The sequence below is a fragment of the Bos javanicus genome, chromosome X (genome assembly GCF_032452875.1).
Source record: "Bos javanicus breed banteng chromosome X, ARS-OSU_banteng_1.0, whole genome shotgun sequence".
Classification (NCBI taxonomy): Eukaryota; Metazoa; Chordata; class Mammalia; order Artiodactyla; family Bovidae; genus Bos; species Bos javanicus.
In genome coordinates, this window is record NC_083897.1 from 135,693,778 (window position 1) to 135,711,692 (window position 17,915).

General features: G+C 38.9%; 1 protein-coding gene across 2 annotated transcripts in view; it reads right to left on the bottom strand.

The window, feature by feature from the left end:
* The window catches only part of GLRA2 (glycine receptor alpha 2), a 208,477-nt gene that overhangs the window by 116,496 nt on the left and 74,066 nt on the right, over window positions 1–17,915 (bottom strand). For both annotated transcript variants that reach the window (XM_061408130.1, XM_061408129.1), the window contains exons 6-7: window positions 15,234–15,371; window positions 13,115–13,329 (exon numbers count right to left, since the gene is read on the bottom strand). In XM_061408130.1, coding sequence (XP_061264114.1) covers window positions 13,115–13,329; window positions 15,234–15,371 — 353 coding nt within the window. The remainder of the gene's footprint in view (window positions 1–13,114; window positions 13,330–15,233; window positions 15,372–17,915) is intronic.

Consider the following 17,915-nt stretch of genomic DNA (forward strand, 5'->3'; position numbering starts at 1 on the left):
GTCAAAGAGTGTTCTGCCTTGGAGTCTTCTTGGAGTTTTATGTTTTCAGGTCTTATATTTAGGACTTTAATCCATTTTGAGTTTATTTTTACATATGATGTGATGAAATGTTTTAATCTCATTCTTTTATGTGTAGCTGTACAATTTTCCCACCACCACTTATGAAAGAGACTGTGTTTTCTCCATTGTTCATTCTTGCCTACTTTGTCATAAATTAATTGACTGTGTATGTTGGGTTTATTTGTGAGCTTTTTATTGTGTTCCACAGATCTATGTGTCTGCTTTTGTGCCAATGCCATGACGTTTTGCTTACTGTAGCTTGGTCATATTATATGAAATCAGGGAGTATGATATCACAGCATTGTTTTTGGATGTCTTTCCATTCCTTTATATCATCCTCAGTTTCCTTCATCATTGTTTTATACTTTTCAAAGTACGGTCTTTTACTTCCTTTGTTAAGCTTTATTTCTGGATGCTTTATTCTTTTTGATGTGATTTAAATAGGATTTTTTCTTTATCTTTCTGATAGTTCATTATTAGTGTATAGAAAAGCAACAGGTTTCTATATATTAACCTTGTATCCTACAACTTTTCTGAATTTATTTTTTTATTCTACTAGTTTTTTGGTGGATACTTTAGGATTTTCTACATAAAGTACCATATAATCTGCAAAAAGTGACAGTTTTACTTTTTCCCTTCCAATATGGATGCTTGTTCTTGCTTCCTTCCATCTGAGTACTGTTACTAGCACTTCCAATACTATGTTTAAAAAAGTGAGGAGACTGGGCATTCTTGTCTTGTTTCTGATTTTATTTTATTTTATTTTTAGCTTAAATGGAGCAATTTATTTTCTCATGGTTCTGGAGGCTCAGCGTCCAAGATCAAAATAGCAGCAGGGTTGTTTTGTTCTTTTCTTAAAATTTTATTTATTTTAGTTGGAAGCTAATTACTTTATAATATTGTAGTGGTTTTTGCCATACATTGACATGAATCAGCAATGGCTGTACATGTGTTCCCCATCCTGAACCCCGCTCCCACCTACCTCCCCATCCCATCCCTCAGGGTCATCCCAGTGCACCAGCCCTGACACCATGTCTCATGCATTGAACCTGGACTGGTGATCTATTTCACATATGATAATATACATGTTTCAATGAGATTCTCTCAAATGATTCCACCCTAGTCTTCTCCCACAGAGTCCAAAAGTCTGTTCTTTACATCTGAGTCTCTTTTGCTGTCTCACATATAGGGTCATCGTTACCATCTTTCTAAATTCCATATATCTGTGTTAATATACTGTATTGGTGCTTTTCTTTCTGACTTACTTCACTCTGTATAATAGACTCCAGTTTCATCCACCTCATTAGAACTGATTCAAATGCATTCTTTTTAATAGCTGAGTAATATTCCAGTGTGTATATTTACCACAGTTTTCTTATCCACTCATCTGCCGATGGACATCTATGTTGCTTCCATATATTGGCTATTGTAAACAGTGCTGCGATGAACATTAGGGTACACGTGTCTCTTTCAATTCTGGTTTCCTCAGTGTGTATGCCCAGTGGGATTGCTGGGTCATATGGCAGTTCTGTGTCCAGTTTTTTAAGGAATCTCTACACTGTTCTCCATAGTGACTGTACTAGTTTGCATTCCCACCAACAGTGTAAGAGGGTTCCCTTTTCTCTGCACCCTCTCCAGCATTTATTGTTTGTAGACTTTTTGATAGTAGCCATTCTGACTGGCATGATATAGTACCTCATTGTGGTTTTGATTTGCATTTTTGTGATAATGAGTGATGTTGAGCATCTTTTCATGTGTTTGTTAGCCATCTGTATGTCTTCTTTGGATAAATGTCTGTTTAGTTCTTTGGCCCATTTTTTGATTGGGTCATTTATTTTTCTGGAATTGAGCTGCATGAGCTGCTTGTGTATTTTTGAGATTATTTCTTTGTCAGTTGCTTCTTTGCTATTATTTTCTCTCATTCTGAAGTCTGTCTTTTCACCTTGCTTATAATTTCCTTCATTGTGCAAAAGCTTTTGAGTTTAATTAGGTCCCGTTTGTTTATTTTTGCTTTTATTTCCATTACTCTGGAAGGTGGGTCATAGAGGATCCTGCTGTAATTTATGTAAGAGTGTTTTGCCATATTTTCCTCTAGGAGTTTTATAGTTTTTGGTCTTACATTTAGATCTTTAATCCATTTTGGGTTTATTTTTGTGTATGGTGTTAGAAAGTGTTTTAGTTTCATTCTTTTACAAGTGGTTGACCAGTTTTCCCAGCACCACTTGTTAAAGAGATTGTCTTTTCTCCATTGTATATTCTTGCCTCCTTTGTCAAAGATAAGGTGTCCATAGGTGCATGGACTTATCTCTGGGCTTTCTATTTTGTTCCATTGATCTCTATTACTGTCTTTGTGCCAGTATCATACTGTTTGGATGACTGTAGCTTTATAGTGTAGTCTGAAGTCAGGCAGGTTGATTCCTCCAGTTCCATTCTTTCTCAAGATTGCTTTGGCTCTTCGAGGTTTTTTGTATTTCCATACAAATTGTGAAATTATTTGTTCTAGTCCTCTGAAAAATACTGTTGGTAGCTTGAGAGGGATTGCATTGAATCTATAGATTGCTTTTTCATTATATTGATTCTTCCGATCCATGAACATGGTTCAGTTCAGTTCAGTCGCTCAGTCGTGTCCAACTCTTTGTGACCCCATGAATCGCAGCACGCCAGGCCTCCCTGTCCATCACCAACTCCCGGAGTTCACCCAGACTCACGTCCATTGAGTCAGTGATGCCATCCAGCCATCTCATCCTTTGTCGTCCCCTTCTCCTCTTGCCCCCAATCCCTCCCAGCATCAGAGTCTTTTCCAATGAGTCAACTCTTCACATGAGATGGCCAAAGTACTGGAGTTTCAGCTTTAGCATCATTCCTTCCAAAGAAATCCCAGGGCTGATCTCCTTCAGAATGGACTGGTTGGATCTCCTTGCAGTCCAAGGGAGTCTCAAGAGTCTTCTCCAACACCACAGTTCAAAAGCATCAATTCTTCGGTGCTCAGCCTTCTTCACAGTCCAACTCTCACATGCATACATGACCACAGGAAAAACCACAGCCTTGACTAGATGGACCTTTGTTGGCAAAGTAATGTCTCTGCTTTTGAATATGCTATCTAGGTTGGTCATAACTTTCCTTCCAAGGAGTAAGCATCTTTTAATTTCATGGCTGCAGTCACCATCTGCAGTGATTTTGGAGCCCAAAAAAATAAAGTCTGACATTGTTTCCACTGTTTCCCCATCTATTTGCCATGAAGGGATGGGACCAGATGCCATGATCTTCGTTTTCTGAATGTTGAGCTTTAAGCCAACTTTTTCACTCTCCACTTTCACTTTCATCAGGACATGCATCTATTTGTGTCATCTTTGATTTCTTTCATCAGTGTTTTATAGTTTTCTATATATAGGTCTTTTGTTTCTTTAAGTAGATTTATTCCTAAGTATTTTATTCTTTTCATTGCAATGGTGATTGGAATTGTTTCCTTAATTTCTCTTTCTGTTTTCTCATTGTTAGTGTATAGGAATGCAAAGGATTTCTGTGTGTTAATTTTATATCCTGAAAATTTACTAATTCACTGATTAGCTCTAATAGTTTTCTGGTGGAGTCTTTATGGTTTTCTATGTAGAAGATCATGTCATCTGCAAACAATGAGAGTTTTACTTCTTCTTTTCCAATCTGGATACCTTTTATTTCTTTTTCTTCTCTGATTGCAGTGACTAAAACTTCCAAAACTATGTTGAATAGTAGGGGTGAGAGTGGGCACCCTTTTCGTGTTCCTGACTTTAGGGGAAATGCTTTCAATTTTTCACCATCGAGGATAATATTTGCTGTGGGTTTATCATATATGGCTTTCATTATGTTGAGGTATGTTCCTTCTATGCCTGCTTTCTGGAGGGTTTTTAATCATAAATGAATGTTGTTATTTTTGATTTTAAAATAAAGGCTTTTAATCTTTCACCATTGAGTATGTTGTTATCTGTGGGTTTGTCATAAATGGTTTTTAATTATATTGAAATATATTCCTTCTATATCCACCTTGATGAGAGTTTTTATTAATATCCTGAATGGATATTGAATTTTTTCAAATGCTGTTTGAGAGATTATATGATTTTTATTCTTCCTTTTGCTAATGTGGTGTATCACATTGATTAGTTTGCAAGTATTAAAATATCCTTAAGCCCCTGGGATAAATCCCACTTGATCATGCTATATGATCCTTTTTATATATTTTTGGATTCATTTTGCTAATATTTTGTTGAACATTTTTGCATCTGTGTTCATCAGTGTTATTGGCCTGGAATTTTCTTCCTTTGCAGTGTCTTTTTCTGGTTTTGGAACCAAGGGTAATGGTGGCTTCCTAGATTGAATTAGGAGTGTTCTGTCGACTTCAGTTTTGGGGAATAGTTTGAGAAGCATAGGTATTAGCCCTTCTTTATATGTTTGGTAGATTTTTCCTTTGAAGCCATCTGGTCCTAGACTTTTGTTTGCTAGTTTTTTTAAAAATTACAAATTTAATGGTTCTGCTCGTTATTGGTCTTTTCAAATTGTTTCTCCTTGATTCAGTCTTGGCAGGTGTATGCTTCTAGAAATTTGTCCTTTCTTTGAGGTACTATTTGTTGGCATATACTGTTGGTAGTATTCTCTTATGATTCTTGTACCTGTGTGGTATTGTCCATTATTTCTCTTCTTTCACTTATTGTGTCGTTTATTTGGGTCCTCTCTCTTTTCTTCTTGGTGAAACAAGCTAAAAGTTTATCAAGTTTATCTTTTTGAAAAACCAGCTCTCACTTTCTTTGATATTTTGTTTTGGTCTCTATTTTTATTTCCCCTTTTACCTTTATTATTTCCTTCCTTCTGCTGAATTTGGGCTTTTTTGTTCTTTTTCTAATACCTTTACGTGGTAGACTGTGTTTTTTTATTTGAGATTTTTCTGATTTCTGGAGGAAGGCCAGTATTGGTATAAATTTCTTAGAACTGCTTTTGCTGCATCCCATAGATTTTGGAAAGTTGTGGTGGAAAGTTGTGTGTCCCTTTTCATTTATCTTGATTCATTTTTCTCATTTGCTCTTTGATTTCTTCATTGACCCATTAGTTTTTTAGTAGCATGTTTTTTAGTCTCCATGTGTTTGTTCTTTTCTCATTTTTCTTTCTGTAACAGATTTTCAACTTCACACTGTTGTGGTCAGAAAAGACGCTTGAAATAATTTCTGTCCTTTTCAATTTGTTGAGACTTATTTTATGGCCTAGCTTGTGATCTGTCCTCGAAGTAGGTCCATGTGCACTTGAAAACAATATGTATTCTGCTGTTTGGGCATGAAATTTCTTGTAGATATCTAGTCACTCTAACTGGTCTATCATGTCATTTAAGATGACTATTGCCTTATTGATTTTCTTTCTGGATGATCTGTTCATTGATGTAAGTGGGGCGTTTAAGTTCCCTACTCTTATTGTATGATTGTCCATTTCTCCCTTTATTTCTGTTAGTATTTCTTTGTGTGTATAGATGTTCCCTTATTGGATGCATATTTGTTAATGTGTGTAATATCTTCTTGTATTGATCACTTTATCATTTTATAATGTCTTTCTATGTCTTTTGTTATAGCCTTTGTTTTAAAGTTTATTTTGTGTGATATGAGTATTACTACTGCCTCCTTTCTTGTCATTTCCATTTACGTGAAATGTCTTTTTCCATTTCCTCTCTTTCAGCCTGGTGTGTGTCTTTAGTTCTGAACTGAGTTTTATGGGCAGCATGAAGATAGGTCTTGTTTTTTTTAAAAAATACAATCAGCCACTCTGTGTCTTTTGATTGAAACATTTAGTCCTTTAACATTTAGAGTAATTATTGATAGGTATGTACTGATTGACATTTTATTACTTATTTTCTGGCTCTTTTTATAGTTTTTTCTGGTTATTTCTTTTTGTTTTTTTCCTTGTGGTTTGATGATTTTCTTTGGTAATAATATGCTTATGTTTCTTTCTTTTTAGTTTTTGTGTTTCTATTGTAGGTTTTTTATTTGTGGTTTTCATGGGGTTCATATATGTTGACCTATAACCAAATCTACCTGTTTTAAACTGATAAGCATTTTAGTTCAAAGATCATTTTTTACACCTCTCCCCAACATTTTGTGTTTTAATGTCATATTTTACATCTTCATGTTTATCCCTTTGACTCTTTATTGTAGTTATAGTTGCTTTTACAATTTTTTGTCTTTTAATATTTGTACTGGCTTAGTTAAGTGGTAGATCCTCAATCCTTACTATATATTTTCCTTTCCTTTCGCTTTGGAACTTCAATTTTCTATAGATTCTTACATTTTTCCCATCTCCCTCAAAGAGAAAACCCTTTAACATTTCTACATTTCTTTTACAGTAGGTTTAGTATTGATGAACTCTTAGCTTTTGCTTTTCTGAGGAGTTTTATATCTCCTTTGATGCTAATAGCAGTCTTTCTGGGTAGTGTATCCTAGGTTGCAGGTTTTTCCATTTCAGCACTTTGAATATATCATGCAACTCTCTTCTTACCTGCAATATTTCTGCAGAAAAATCAGCTTATAGCCATATGGAGTTTCCTTGTATATGAGTCTGTTTTTATCTTGCTGCCTTTAAAATTGTCTTTAAGTTTTGCCATTTTAATTATGATATATCTGTCTAGTTGTATACTATTTGGAACTATCTGTGCTTCCTGTACCTGGATATCTCTTTCCTTTTTCACCAGTTTGGGAGGTCTTTAGCCATAATTTTCTCAAATACATTTTCAATCTCCTCCTCTCTCTTCTCCTGCTGGGAACCCTATAATTTGAATATTGGTACAATTAATGCTAAGACAGAGATCTCATAAACTGTTCTCATTTTTAAAAATTTGTTTTCCTTTATGTGATTTCCATTACTTTGTTTTCCAGATCACTTATCATTCTTCTGTGTCAGTCTGCTTTTCATTCCTCCTAGTGTGTTTATTTTCCATTATTGAATTCTTTATTTCTGATTGAGTCTTTTTTTATATGCTTTGTTCCTTATTAACATTCTCATTATATTTATCTATTGTTTTCCTCAATTCAGTTAACATTCTTATTAGCAATGCTTTGCATTCTTTATCCGGAGAAGGCAATGGCACCCCACTCCAGTACTCTTGCCTGGAAAATCCCATGGACAGAGGAGCCTGGTAGGCTGCAGTCCATGGGGTCGCTAAGAGTCGGACACGATGGAGCGACTTCACTTTCATGCATTGGAGAAGGCAATGGCAACCCACTCCAGTGTTCTTGCCTGGAGAACCCCAGGGACGGGGGAGCCTGGTGGGCTGCCGTCTATGGGGTCACACAGAGTCAGAAATGACTGAAGTGACTTAGCAGCAGCAGCATTCTTTATCAGGTCAATTATTTATTTCTATTTAATTATGTATTTTAATAATTAAGAGAGTATCTCTAGCTCTATACAGTCAGCAAAAACAAGACTTGGAGCTGACTGTGGCTCAGATCATGAACTCCTTATTGCCAAATTCAGACTTAAATTGAAGAAAGTAGGGAAAACCACTAGACCATGCAGGTATGACCTAAATCAAATCCCTTATGATTATACAGTGGAAGTGAGAAATAGATTCAAGAGATTAGATCTGATAGACAGCATGCCTGATGAACTATGGATGGAGTATCGTGACATTGTACAGGAGACAGGGATCAAGACCATCCCCAAGAAAAGGAAATGCAAAAAAGCAAAATGGCTGTCTGAGGAAGCCTTACAAATACCTGTGAAAAGAAGAGAAGCCAAAAGCAAAGGAGAAAAGGAAAGATATACTCATTTGAATGCAGAGTTCCAAAGAATAGCAAGGAGAGATAAGAAAGCCTTCCTCAGTGATCAGTGCAAAGAAATAGAGGAAAACAATAGAATGGCAAAGACTAGAGATCTCTTCAAGAAAATTAGAGATACCAAGGGAACATTTCATGCAAAGATGGGCACAAAAAAGATAGAAATGGTATGGACCTAACAGAAACAGAAGGTATTAAGAAGAGGTGGCAGGAATACACAGAAGGACTATACAAAAAAGATCTTCATGACCCAGATAATCACGATGGTGTGATCACTCGCCTAGAGCCACACATCCTGGAATGCGAAGTCAAGTGGGCCTTAGAAAGCATCACTACGAACAAAGCTAGTGGAGGTGATGGAATTCCAGTTGAGCTATTCCAAATCCTGAAAGATGATGCTGTGAAAGTGCTGCACTCAATATGCCAGCAAATTTGGAAAACTCAGCCGTGGCCACAGGACTGGAAAAGGTCAGTTTTCATTCCAATCCCAAAAAAGGCAAAGCTAAAGAATGCTCAAACTACCACACAATTGCACTCATCTCACACGCTAGTAAAGTAATGCTCAAAATTCTCCAAGCCAGGCTTCAACAGTACGTGAACCATGAACTTCCAGACATTCAAGCTAGTTTAAGAAAAGGCAAAGGAACCAGAGATCAAATTGCCAACATCTGTTGGATTATTGAAAAAGCAGAAGAGTTCCAGAAAAACATCTACGTCTGCTTTATGGACTATGCCAAAGCCTTTGACTATGTGGATCCCCACAAACTGTGGAAAATTCTTAAAGTGATGGGAATACCAGACCACCTGACCTGCCTCTTGAGAAATCTGTATGCAGGTCAGGAAGCAACAGTTAGAACCAGACATGGAACAACAGACTGGTTCCAAATTGGGAAAGGAGTATGACAAGGCTGTATATTGTCACCCTGATTATTTAACTTATATGCAGAGTACATCATGAGAAACGCTGGGCTGGGTGAAGCACAAGCTAGAATCAAGATTGCTTGGAGAAATATCAGTAACTTCAGATATGCAGATGACATCACCCTTATGGCAGAAAACGAAGAACTAAAGAGCCTCTTGATGAAAGTGAAAGAGGAGACTGAAAAAGTTGTCTTAAAGCTCAACATTCAAAAAATGAAGATCATGGCATCTTGTCCCATCACTTCATGGGAAATAGATGGGGAAACAGCAGAAACAGTGACAGATTTCATTTTGGGGGGCTCCAAAATCATTGCAGATGGTGACTGCAGCCATGAAATTAAAAGACGCTTGGTCCTTGGAAGAAAAGTTATGACCAACCTAGACAGCATATTAAAAAGCAGCAACATTACTTTGCCAACAAAAGTCCATCTAGTCAAGGCTATGGTTTTTCCAGTAGTCATGTATGGATGTGAGAGTTGGGACTATAAAGAAGGCTGAGCACTGAAGAATTGATGCTTTTGAAAGTGGTGTTGGAGAAGACTCTTGAGAGTCCCTTGGACTGCAAGGAGATCCAACCACTCTATCTGAAAGGAAATCAGTCCTGAATATTCATTGGAAGGACTGATGCTGAAGCTGAAGCTCCAATACTTTGGCCACCTGATGCAAAGAACTGACTCATTTGAAAAGTCCATGAACTGGGAAGGATTGAAGGCGGGAGGAGAAGGGGATGACAGAGGATGAGATGGTTGGATGGAATCACCGACTCAATGGGCATGAGTTTGAGTAAGCTCCAGGAGTTGGTGATGGACAGGAAGGCCTGGCGTGCTGCAGTCCATGGGGCTGCAAAAAGTTGGACATGACTGAGCAACTGAACTGAACTGACCTGACCTGAATTATGTATTTTCAGTGGTTTTTCTCTTACTGTTTCAACTGAGAGTAGTTCCTATGCTTTATTGTTTTCCTTAACTTTCTTTGCCTGTATGAATTCAAGTGAAACAGTTATCTATTCCAGTCTGGAAGAGGTGTCATATATGGAAGCATCCCTACGCAGACTGTGTGTGCCTAATGCCTTTGGAGAGAGAGCAGATTTGATCTGGACATAAGCGAGGTCTTTCCTCAAGTTGTGCTGGTAGCTATTATGTTGGTAGCTATTATGTTGATATGAGGCTGGAGACAGAGGAGCTAGAGCTGTAGCTGGGTGTGAGTTGGGACTTTCCTTCTACTCAATGGCCAGGCCTGCCCTCCAAGTAGCTGGAGTAGAAGCCCTGTGGGTTGGACCTGAGCTGGCTCTGTTCCATTTAGGTGTCTGCTTTTCCCTTTCCCAGCACTGGGACTTTCGCCCCAGAGATGGAAATTGCAGAAGAAGGGAAGCCCATGTGAGCCCTCTCAGCTCATTTTTGCCATAGACAGAAGTCTGAGTTGTTTCTAATGTGCTGCCTGTGCTGCTGCTGCTGCTGCTAAGTCACTTCAGTCGTGTCCAACTCTGTGCGACCCCACAGACGGCAGCCCACCAGGCTCCCCGTCCCTGGGATTCTCCAGGCAAGAACACTGGAGTGGGTTTCCATTTCCTTCTCCAATGCATGAAAGGGAAAAGTGAAAGTGAAGTCGCTCAGTCATGTCCAACTCTTCACGACCCCATGGACTGCAGCCCACCAGGCTCCTCTGTCCATGGATTTTCCAGGCAAGAGTACTGGAGTGGGGTGCCATCGCCTTCTCCGTGCTGCCTGTGCAGGTGCCAGCAATTATTTCTATCTGCTTAGATGCAGCCTCAGGTCCAAGTCCCACTTGTCCCTCACTGCTGATCAGTTCCCCCAGTCTGTGACCCTGCCGCCCTTTTGTGGAGCTGCACTGAAGGGCAGGAGGGGCCAGTGTGTACTCTCTTTGTGTATCCGGGTTAGCTGTGGTGGAGTAGCCGCCCTCAGAGTTCTGGGCTGCTTCTGATACGATGCTTGAGTATGTGCCAACAATAGTTACTGCTGCGTCACCCATCCTTTGCCCTGGGACTAGGTCATCTCTGTATCCCTTGGCCTAGCTTTATCCCTGGCTGTGGCAGCCCTAGATCACATACTACACTGAGACATGTAGTAAGCTTTGCTGGAGCAAACACCAAGCAGCTGTGGGAAACAGCCCCTGGAGCAGTCCTCTAACCATCTTCACTGCCCTACCCCGAGGCAAGCTAGCGCACAAGCGCTCCTCAGGAGCAGAGACCAGGCTTCCTACAGACCTCCTGTTGGTCCCAGTGTCCTCCAAGCAGCCAAGAGGGCTCATCTGCTCTGTGTATGACCCCCGGACTGGGGCATCCAGTCCGTGGTTTTCACTGCTCACTCCCCAAAGCTGGTGTTGGTGTTTGTTCATGTAATCTCTCTTTTCCTCTGAGAGCCCTCCCAGGGTCATGGGCCCTGACTTGTTTTTCTCCTGTTCCTACTTGATTCCATATGTATCTTTCTTAGCCTTGCTTGTACAAGAGTCTTTCTGCTAGTTTCCATTTAGTTTTCAGTGAATATTGTTCCACATGCAAATGTATTTTTGATGTATTCATGGCAAATGAATACATCATGACTTCCATGTCCTCCTACTCTACCATCTTGATTAGTCTCCTTTATAGCAATAGTTTTGACCGTGATGTAAAATCACAATGGCTAATAAGAATGAATAACAAATTTATAAAATCTCAAGCTCCCATTTTGAAATAAATGACTATTCTTTTTGTATCAATGAGTTGTTGGAGGCTAAATATCTTGTTTTGACATTATCTGTTTGCAGTGTACCACCAATACTTTATCTATTAAATTGTGTGGTATGTTTGTGTGTCCTAACGTTAAATGGCATGGCATACAGTGATGGTGGTAACTAATAAATAATGGGAAATAAACAAATCAACCTGTTTGGGAGGAGGCACAGACTGGATTAAAATTTCTGTTAGGCAATACTAATATGTGATTATGTAGCTGAAGAAAAAAGCTGTTACCATTTCTGACATCTGTATTCCAGTAGAAATATGACATAAGCGTTTTGTACTATTTGTTATCCTATAAAGTAAAAAAGTATCAGAGACAGATCTATTCCTTTCTCTATTAGCATACATTATCTAGTATTTATCTTTGGAGGCATGAAACTTGAAAAATTAGTATAACTATTTCCCCACTATTCAACCAAACTCCATTAAAGCCACAGAACTCTTCCATATGTCATCTTATCTTCCAACACAGGCGATAATGTGAAACATGATATAACATTTCTTATCGTGTCAGTTGCAGCACAACTAAACATAAGCCCAAGCCAGCAAAGATAGAGGATTACATCTCAGTTACTTTCTGGAACTGGATTTTGTAGTAACTGCTAAACCAGTATGAGACAGTGTATACTGAATACTAAATTGAACTCACAGTCCTGGAAAATTGAGGCTAATGACTCAATGTACTCAGTGAAAGGGGCAAATATACATAGGAACATTCTGAGGTGCTGAGGCATTTCACAAGCAGGATGTTTATCATTATTTTCCTGAGAAATATTTACAAGTGCAGACGGCCACTCTTACATAAAAATAAATTAGGCAACCATTATGATTTATTATTTGAGGTACTTCAAAATGTCTTTTTGCCCCTAATATCCACTCCATACTTCTTTGTAAACCTGCCACAGTTGCCAGAATTTTTACCATCTTCAGTGACTCCACTGTTATTCTCTATTATGTTACTCTGTTATGTTACTCAAAATAGTAATGTTATTAGCCATTAAGGTAAATTAAGGCATAGCAAACAAACAGATATCTGATTTGCTGCACCCTAATACTGCACGTTCATTTCCTATGTACACTCATTGCATATGGCTTTTCTGTGTAAATTTGCAGTAGCTTAATTACAGTCCATGGGTTCACAAAAGAGTCAGACGCAACTCAGTGACTAAACAAGAACAAATTCAATCTTTTATTACAGTAAATGACTTCACTGAGTATATGAATCACAATAGCCTCCCCAATAAATACTTGACAATACAACATAAGTTGTATCAATCTTACTCCAATTCCTGCAAGCTTCATGCCTCGTAAACAACATGGGGTCAAAAGTACTCACGGGCTTCTGAGAATTCCTGAGCCATGTTTCTTCCTCCACTCATTCCTCTTTTCTCTCAACCCTGAATCTCCTTTCCCCTAATTAATCTGATTGCAAAGATCCCCCCTTGTTCTAAGAACTCTAATGCTCTTAAACTTAGCTTTCCATTCTCTTACTACATTTGCAGCTCCAGCAGTGCCGCACAGGAGCAAACATTTCTGTCTTCACAGAATTCTCCAGCCCGTAACACCTTTGACAAACTTCTCAGGTCACTTGTCAAGTGAGGAGATTTCTTACCTTTGGCAGAGATGCCCTGGAGCCTGAACTCTGGGTGGTCATTGTTAAGACTGTCGTTATGCCCAGTGCAACTCTGGCAGGGGCCGCATCCATGTTTATCCAAAAAGAGACCCAGGACAAAATGACTATCAACAAACTGGGGATGTACATCTGGATCAAATAATATCCCATCTGACGTTCCAGGTGAAACTTAACCTCGATGCAGGTAAACTTTCCTGGAAACAGGAAATGATGATTTAAAAGCCAATTTGAAATCATCTTTCCCATTCCAGCCTCCCACTTTATTTTTATTAAAAAAGAACATTAAAGATGGATTTGAAAGATTGCACAAAACACTGACCCTACAAACCCAATTCACCTCTTTTCCAACTCAACCAGTAATGAAAATGACAGTGTGAGAATGAGTGATCTAAAGAGTCACTGGCTCAAAACCATATGGCATATTTAGTTTCCAAATCTGTGCTTCTTGCAGTGTGATTGTTTAGACAGAGCTTCAGAATTTTCTAGACTGTTCAGTGGAAAGAGACTATTCACGTTTTGTGGGAATTATGGCATGTAATATATAGCATACAATATGTAACCTACAGTGTATATGTGTACCATACACTATATGGCATTTAATACATAACATATAACATGAAATAGTTGAAACCATGCCTTCCTAAGCAGTGAAGTTCATGTGAGGCTCCTAAAGGATTTGGATAATTGTATATCTGTCTTCATGTTAGCAATAGCAAGAGAAAAATAGACATTTTTAGAAGCTGTGAATTTAATCTGATCACTGTAAAAATTTCATAATCTCCTGTGTAATTACTTGAGGACATTTAGAATATACCTAGAATCTGTTTACAGTGTTGCATTGCCTCTAAAATAGAGTACATGTACAGACATTACAACTTTTAACACACTATTAAGAGACAGATGTTCCTGCCCCTTACCACTTCCCTTCCTTTTTAATTGGCTTGGCATTAGAAGCCCAGAGGTAATTTGGCTCAGCCCACACAAATGATAAGAGATAGGGTTGGGTTCTTCTTGCTCAGGAAGAAGACCTTAGAATCAGATTTTCGTTATTTCATAGAAAGCATTGTTGACTTCTAGAACAAATGTTCATGGACCATTTACTCAGCAGTGACTCCCTGAGCAGTCACTGAACAAACCATCATGTCTCAATTGCTTCTCCTTGATCAGCTTGTGTGATATGAAAGACCAGGACATTCCCAGGAAAAGCCGTCGACTTTACTGGGCAGGAATAATCTTCCTGGTAACAACATGCCCACTTGTTGCTACTACCTCAGACTCTCCCCTTGCACCATGTGTCTGTCAGCACTAGTGACAATGCATGGCTTTTAGAGCCAGCTGGCTTCCCACCAACTGATTTTCATGCACGCTGTTTAGGACTGGAGAGTACAACAGCTGTATTTCTGGGTTTGCAAAGACCTATAATTTCTCTCTTCCACTAAGGCAGAGTACAAATTTAAAATTGATGTATTAATTTATTTGGCTGCCTCAGGTCTTAATTGTGGCAAGCAGGATCTTCGCTGTGTCATGTGGGATCTTTTGTTGTGGTGCATGGTCTCTCTAGTTGTGGCACACGGGTTCCAGAGCACACAGGCTCAGTAGTTGTGGCATGTAGGCTTAGTTGCTCCACAGCATGTGGGATCTTAGTTCCCCGACCAGGGACCGAACCCTTGACCCCTGCATTGCCAGTGAATTCTTAACCACTGGCCCACGGAAGTCCTGAAAGTGCAAATTGATCTGAGGAGCCAATGTCAAGAGTGGATGCTGGGAATGGGCCAAAATTTATACATTTCCTGTACCACTTACAAAGTATACATCTTTCCTCAAAGTCATTTGATAGTAGATGGTCAGCAAGAGAATAGCACAAGATTCCCAAGTCTCTTTTCTTCTCTCTCTCTTTTGAAAAAATTACCTGTCGTGCTCTCTGACCCATTCCAAGGGGTATAGGCATCTTATGTGCTGAAGGGATTTTGAGCCAAGCCCAGGGCAGTTCTTTGTAGCTCCACTTTCTTGATCAATATGCAGAAAATAGGGTGATATGATATATATGCCAAGCTGCAGATGGAGCCCATTTGAGTTTAGCAGCTGAAAGGAAACTTACCAGTGTTGTAATGCTTTGTGCAATAGCCGAGTTCCTTCTCTTCTTTCAAAATAAATTGAGGCAGGGTCAATCCTTCAGCAACTTGAACTGGACCATCACTTAACCACTCAAATATCAGGTCATTCATTGTGTACCCAACTGGAGCAAACAAATCATAGTGAAAAATTGAATGCATCTTTCCAAGAAAGCTTGAAAGTCTAGCCAGGTAAAGAAACAATCAAGGGGGTCATCTAAAGCAGACATAATCAGTCAATTCAAGAGCATTTTTTAATGAAAGAGCTGTGATCATCATGACAACTACATGTCATTGGAGCCAAAGAAATTGAAGATAAAAAGCTATTTCTGAATGATTTTTTTCTGTATAATGAGAGAATGGGATCTATAAAGTCCATTTTTCCTCTGCCTTCTTTATCCACTAAATCTTCTGAAGAACAAACTAGTAAACAAACAGAAATGCTTTGAAGATTGTCTTTACTTGAAAGAGCTGTGTCTGTGGTTATCCAATAAAACAATGCAGTTCATGGCACCAGTCTCAGTATGAGAAATGAAAAGCATTTTTTAAAAAATGAGGTTGGATTCATCACTGCTTCTAAGTCGCTTCAGTCATGTCCGACTCTGCGACCCCATAGACGGCAGCCCACCAGGCTCCTCCATCCCTGGGATTCCCCAGGCAACAATACTGGAGTGGGTTGCCATTTCCTTCTCCATGGAGTCATCACAGCCCTGCTTAAAATATTTGCATTACAAACTTGGCTCCTCTCTTTGGGTCTATTACCTTTGTTTTCAGAAAATTTATGTTCAAGTCCTTATGGTCAATCCTCAATTACTTTAGCAAATGGGAAAGGCTGTAGGTAGGTAACCTAAGAGAAAGTTGTAGAATATGCAAATTAAGCATATTCATTAGTGCTAGTTTCTTGCTAAAGGGGCCTACTCATCACAATGCTGAATATGAAGTAAAGCAGATTCTCTGTTATATAGTCATATTGTTACATGACTCTTGAACCATTCGAAGTAAGATTATTATCAGTTTAGTAAACCAAAGTCAGCTCTTAGTCTCCAAGCTCCTGCTAACTAGGTTGTTATGTCAGGTACTCCTGGATCTTTTTGCACCCTGGAAATGAAGGCTACTCCTTTTTCAGGCATCAGTTCTCTCTCCTCTTCCTTTATGTATGATATAAACTCTAAAAGGAGAGTGAGGCAGACAAGGGTTATTATGTGAGGTTTTGGCTAGCCAGTAACCCCAGCGTGTTTATTAAGGTTATAGATTCTTATTCTTGTTTACTGAAAGGTAATGACTCACCAAAGCTACCCAGAAATCAATTGCAAAATTAATTGGAATCTACTTTCCTTTTTCTTTGGACCACCTTTTCCATTCAAAGCCAGAAATTAAAACCAAGCAAAGAGTCACAAAGAGGGCTTTGTACAAGCATTGATGGTCCACAAAGAGAGTGGTCAACCCTCTCTCTTCCACATCAGTACTGTATGAGGACTTCTTGGATATCTCCACCAAATACTAGAGGCTTGCCAAGCACCCTTTTCTTGCTGACCACTACAGTAATAGTCCTTGTCAGCCACTTGGAAGCTGCAGCTTGGGGTCAAATAGAAGAGGGAAAAATGTGGGGGAGAACGGTATAAAATGAGGGTAGAAAAGTAAAGGACACTTCCCATCCTTCACAGTCAAAGTTAGTGGTAAACACATCACTGCTTCTTTGATTTCATTACTTCTAGATCCTGCAAGCACCAAGCATATTTACTAATTGGAGTTTTTAAGCCTTGAAGGGGGCTTCCCTATTAGCTCAGCTGTTAAAGAATCTGCCTGCAATGTGGGAGACCTGGGTACGATCCCTGGGCTGGTAAGATACCCTGGAGAAAGGAATGGCTACCCATTCCAGTATTCTGGCCTGGAGAATTCCATGGACTGTATAGACCATGGGCATGCAAAGAGTCAGACATGACTAAGCTTTGGAGGAACTTCAGATGATAGCTATGGTTACTGCTTTATAGAAAAACTGAGTATTAAGTTGAGGTAGGGGAGAGTTTGGAGCAGTAGAGAAGACACAAAGAAGGAATCATTACATAAGAAAAAGTTTTTCTTAACTATCTTCTGAAGAGAAGGGGCAATGGGGAAAAATAAATACATAAAGCCTATTGCAAATCAGAAATTCTCATTTTATCCCTGACATCCTCTTCAAACAAAGATGTTTCATTATTTTGTTTATTTTTGTAGAAAGTTTCAAGGGAAATCTACAATGATTTTAAATGATCAGAAGAAATCCCTGTCACCGCCTCTTTTTAAATAATAGTTGATGTGTCTTTTTACATTTATTATTTTTCTAAACCAAGAAGTTAAAAGTATTTTCTTGCCCCTGCCTCATTAAATCTCCTAACATCCCTGTAGGTCAGTAGCACTTACTATTCTCTGCATTTACAAACAGAGCAACTGACAGAGCAAGCCAGAAAAAAATTTCATGTCTGCTGACTGAAAATTCCTTTACCTTGGAGGCATCAGCAACTTATGGCACATGTTAGAGATTTCAGTGGCATCAGAGCCAGGACATAAAGGGCACAAAGTAGTAGCATTTCTCTATTTCCTTCACCTTATTTTTGTATGTCCATTGCCCATCTAAGGGAGATCCCCTTATTCCATGTCGTCTCAATGCCCCTCATTTTTACATCCTCCTA